We start from the raw sequence: 2,500 nt of genomic DNA on the forward strand, positions 1-2,500 counted from the left end.
CACCTCTCGGACATTCATTTTTGGACAAAATCATCAAAATTTGGCTAGTCAATTTTAGAGTGGTTTTGGCGTCACAGAAGAAAGTGGGTGACAGCTCAGGGGAAACAACTGTCTTTAGAGTACTCAACATGTTAGGTCACAGTTAGCTCCCTTGTGTTATGGACCGGTCGCCCATCATTGAAGTACAATGCACTTTCCTCTGTGATCATGGGCTTCAGCGCCAACGCCAACGTTCACTGTTTTGCACAAATTGGATTTAGCTTGTATGGCCGTTTTCCCTCTGCCATTTAGGCAGTTGTACTCATTTTATGGGCGATGCATGCTTAGTATCGTGTTTCTGTAACTGCAACTGAACTAGATCTTCTTCTGCAATCAACTCTTCTTCTGCATTCAACTCTTCTTCTGCATTCAAGTGACTACTACCTATAATTAATTTCTCCAAACAAGTTTGTTGTATATCACCATATCAGCTCAGAGAATATGCAGTATTTACGTTTTGCTTAACAAATGACGCAGACTTTTAAATGCTACGTACTGTGTAGAGCAGTGTGACACTATATGTGTGTGTGTATATGTGTTTGTGTTTGTGGATACGTGTGTATGTGTGTTGAAAAAAGTTAGATCTTTAACTGTAATTGTAATTTTACATGTATCATACAAACGTCAGATTCAGTTGTTATTTTTCCTTGTAAAGGCTTCATAGCATCTTTGTTTGCAATGCGCTTTTTATGTTTATTTGTGTGTTTGTTTTCTTCAGACACAAAATACTTTCAATGAAGGAACTCAAACTGTGCAATACTTTTGTCGTTTCTTCTTTTTAATAAAAAAAGTATGTAACCTCGTCTGATATAATGTGTATGGTGTGTGTGTGTGTTACACCTGGATGGGAGTGCCGAAAGCTGAACTTAGAATAACCTTGGTTCAGATTTCACAGCAGAGTGGTCACATAAAAAAATGTGAGGAAAATGAAGACAAACTCACACATTCATGATCTTCAAGAAAACGTCCATTAAAAGCAATTGAAAGTTTTATGTAATTATTATTAATGCCTCAAAACTGAAGAAAATGCGAAAACATTTTGAATAGACTTGCACATACCTTTTAGTTCTTGAGGTCAGTGGATTTAAAAGCCGGCCAGAAACCATTCTCATTTTATACCAGTTTTGTTCGGCCTCTTGTAACCACCTGCCATGCTTTGCCCGGTACATGTATAAAGTCAGTTACATTCCTTTTTCAACTTTGGCGAACCATTCAGTCTAGCTTTCAACTCTCTCTAGTTGGGGTTACTGCGCACTGAAGCATCAGAATTTTCAAAGTTTTCTTTCAAGCGCTCTCTCTCTCTCTCTCTCTCTCTGTCTGTCTGTCTCTCTCCCTCTGTCTCTCTCTCTCTCTCTCTCTCTCTCTCTCTCTCTCTCTCTCTCTCTCTCTCTTGTTATTGAGTTATCCATAATGGACTATGGTCAGATGAAAAAAAGCATGTTTGCTTTGCTTACTCTGTCGCCCTCGAAATATAAATTTCAATTCAATTCTCTCGCCCTCTCTCTGTCCCTCACACTCTCTCTGTCCCTCACACTCTCTCCTAGTTTCTATGTCCATTAAGGCGATCAGAAAATCACACATTTTGCTTTTTGGGGGACAAACACCTTCTGTGCTCAACTATTCTTGCACGCTCTTCGCTTTGGTGTTTTTGTTCACAAGGTCATGGTCAGTGAGGTTGATCCGATGACTAGAGAGCTGCATTCCGTCTACCCGACCTTCAATGACAAACTCCACGGCGTCTGACTTGGGGTCACCGTCTTCGTCCTTGAGATGGTGGTCCTCGGAGAAGAGTTCAGACAGGTTGCGGAGCTTGTAGAAGAAGATGGTCTCCCCTTGTTTGTTTTTGATGATGGCCCTTGCTTCTTTGGCGGGCATGGACATTTTCACCCACACCTGATTAGGAAAAAAGAAAGAAAATAACTTTTGAACATTCAGAAGATGGAAAAAAATTGCGGAATTGTTACATGTAAATTGATAGGAGTACTAACATATGAAGAAAATTGTGTGTGTGTGTGTGTACCACGGTGTGTAGCCTCTTGCAAGTGACTAGGCGGTATATGTAGGGAAAGGGCTTCCGAAATGAGGCAGGTAGGGGTTTGGGGGCGGAGGGGAGGAGGGGGGGGGGGGGGGGGGGGTACTGTGCCACAAAGACGCTGTTTACATTTAGTATTTGAAAGGGTTATTTGGGATCTTTCTTTGAGAAAAAAAAGGTGTATTCTGATGGGGTAGGCAATGGAGAAAATCACACTAGAAATATTTGGCAAGCAATTAAGTACACACACAATTTAAAGCGTCTGTGCAACTAGTCCGGCCTCAGACGGATGCGTGTGGAACAGTGAGGAAGGGTATACACACCTAGAACAGCAAATAAATTACCATCTGTTCTCGATTAAACTACACAATGTATAACCAGTCATAGCAATCACTTTATGATTTCTTTCAAATAACAGACACTTCAAAA

At 40.8% G+C, this 2,500-nt stretch overlaps 2 protein-coding genes across 2 annotated transcripts in view; one reads left to right on the forward strand and one right to left on the reverse strand.

The window, feature by feature from the left end:
- Nucleotides 1-842, forward strand: part of LOC138946294 (uncharacterized) — a gene marked incomplete in the record, with an annotated part of 5,675 nt that extends 4,833 nt beyond the window's left edge. Inside the window, 1 exon segment of the mRNA XM_070317830.1 lies at nt 1-842.
- Nucleotides 843-1,019: 177 nt separating this feature from the next.
- Nucleotides 1,020-2,500, reverse strand: part of LOC138946293 (uncharacterized) — a 9,536-nt gene continuing 8,055 nt past the window's right edge. Inside the window, exon 7 of the mRNA XM_070317829.1 lies at nt 1,020-1,932. Coding sequence (XP_070173930.1) covers nt 1,657-1,932 — 276 coding nt within the window. The 3' untranslated portion in view covers nt 1,020-1,656. The remainder of the gene's footprint in view (nt 1,933-2,500) is intronic.

This window comes from Littorina saxatilis, linkage group LG13, assembly GCF_037325665.1.
Source record: "Littorina saxatilis isolate snail1 linkage group LG13, US_GU_Lsax_2.0, whole genome shotgun sequence".
Lineage (NCBI taxonomy): Eukaryota > Metazoa > Mollusca > Gastropoda > Littorinimorpha > Littorinidae > Littorina > Littorina saxatilis.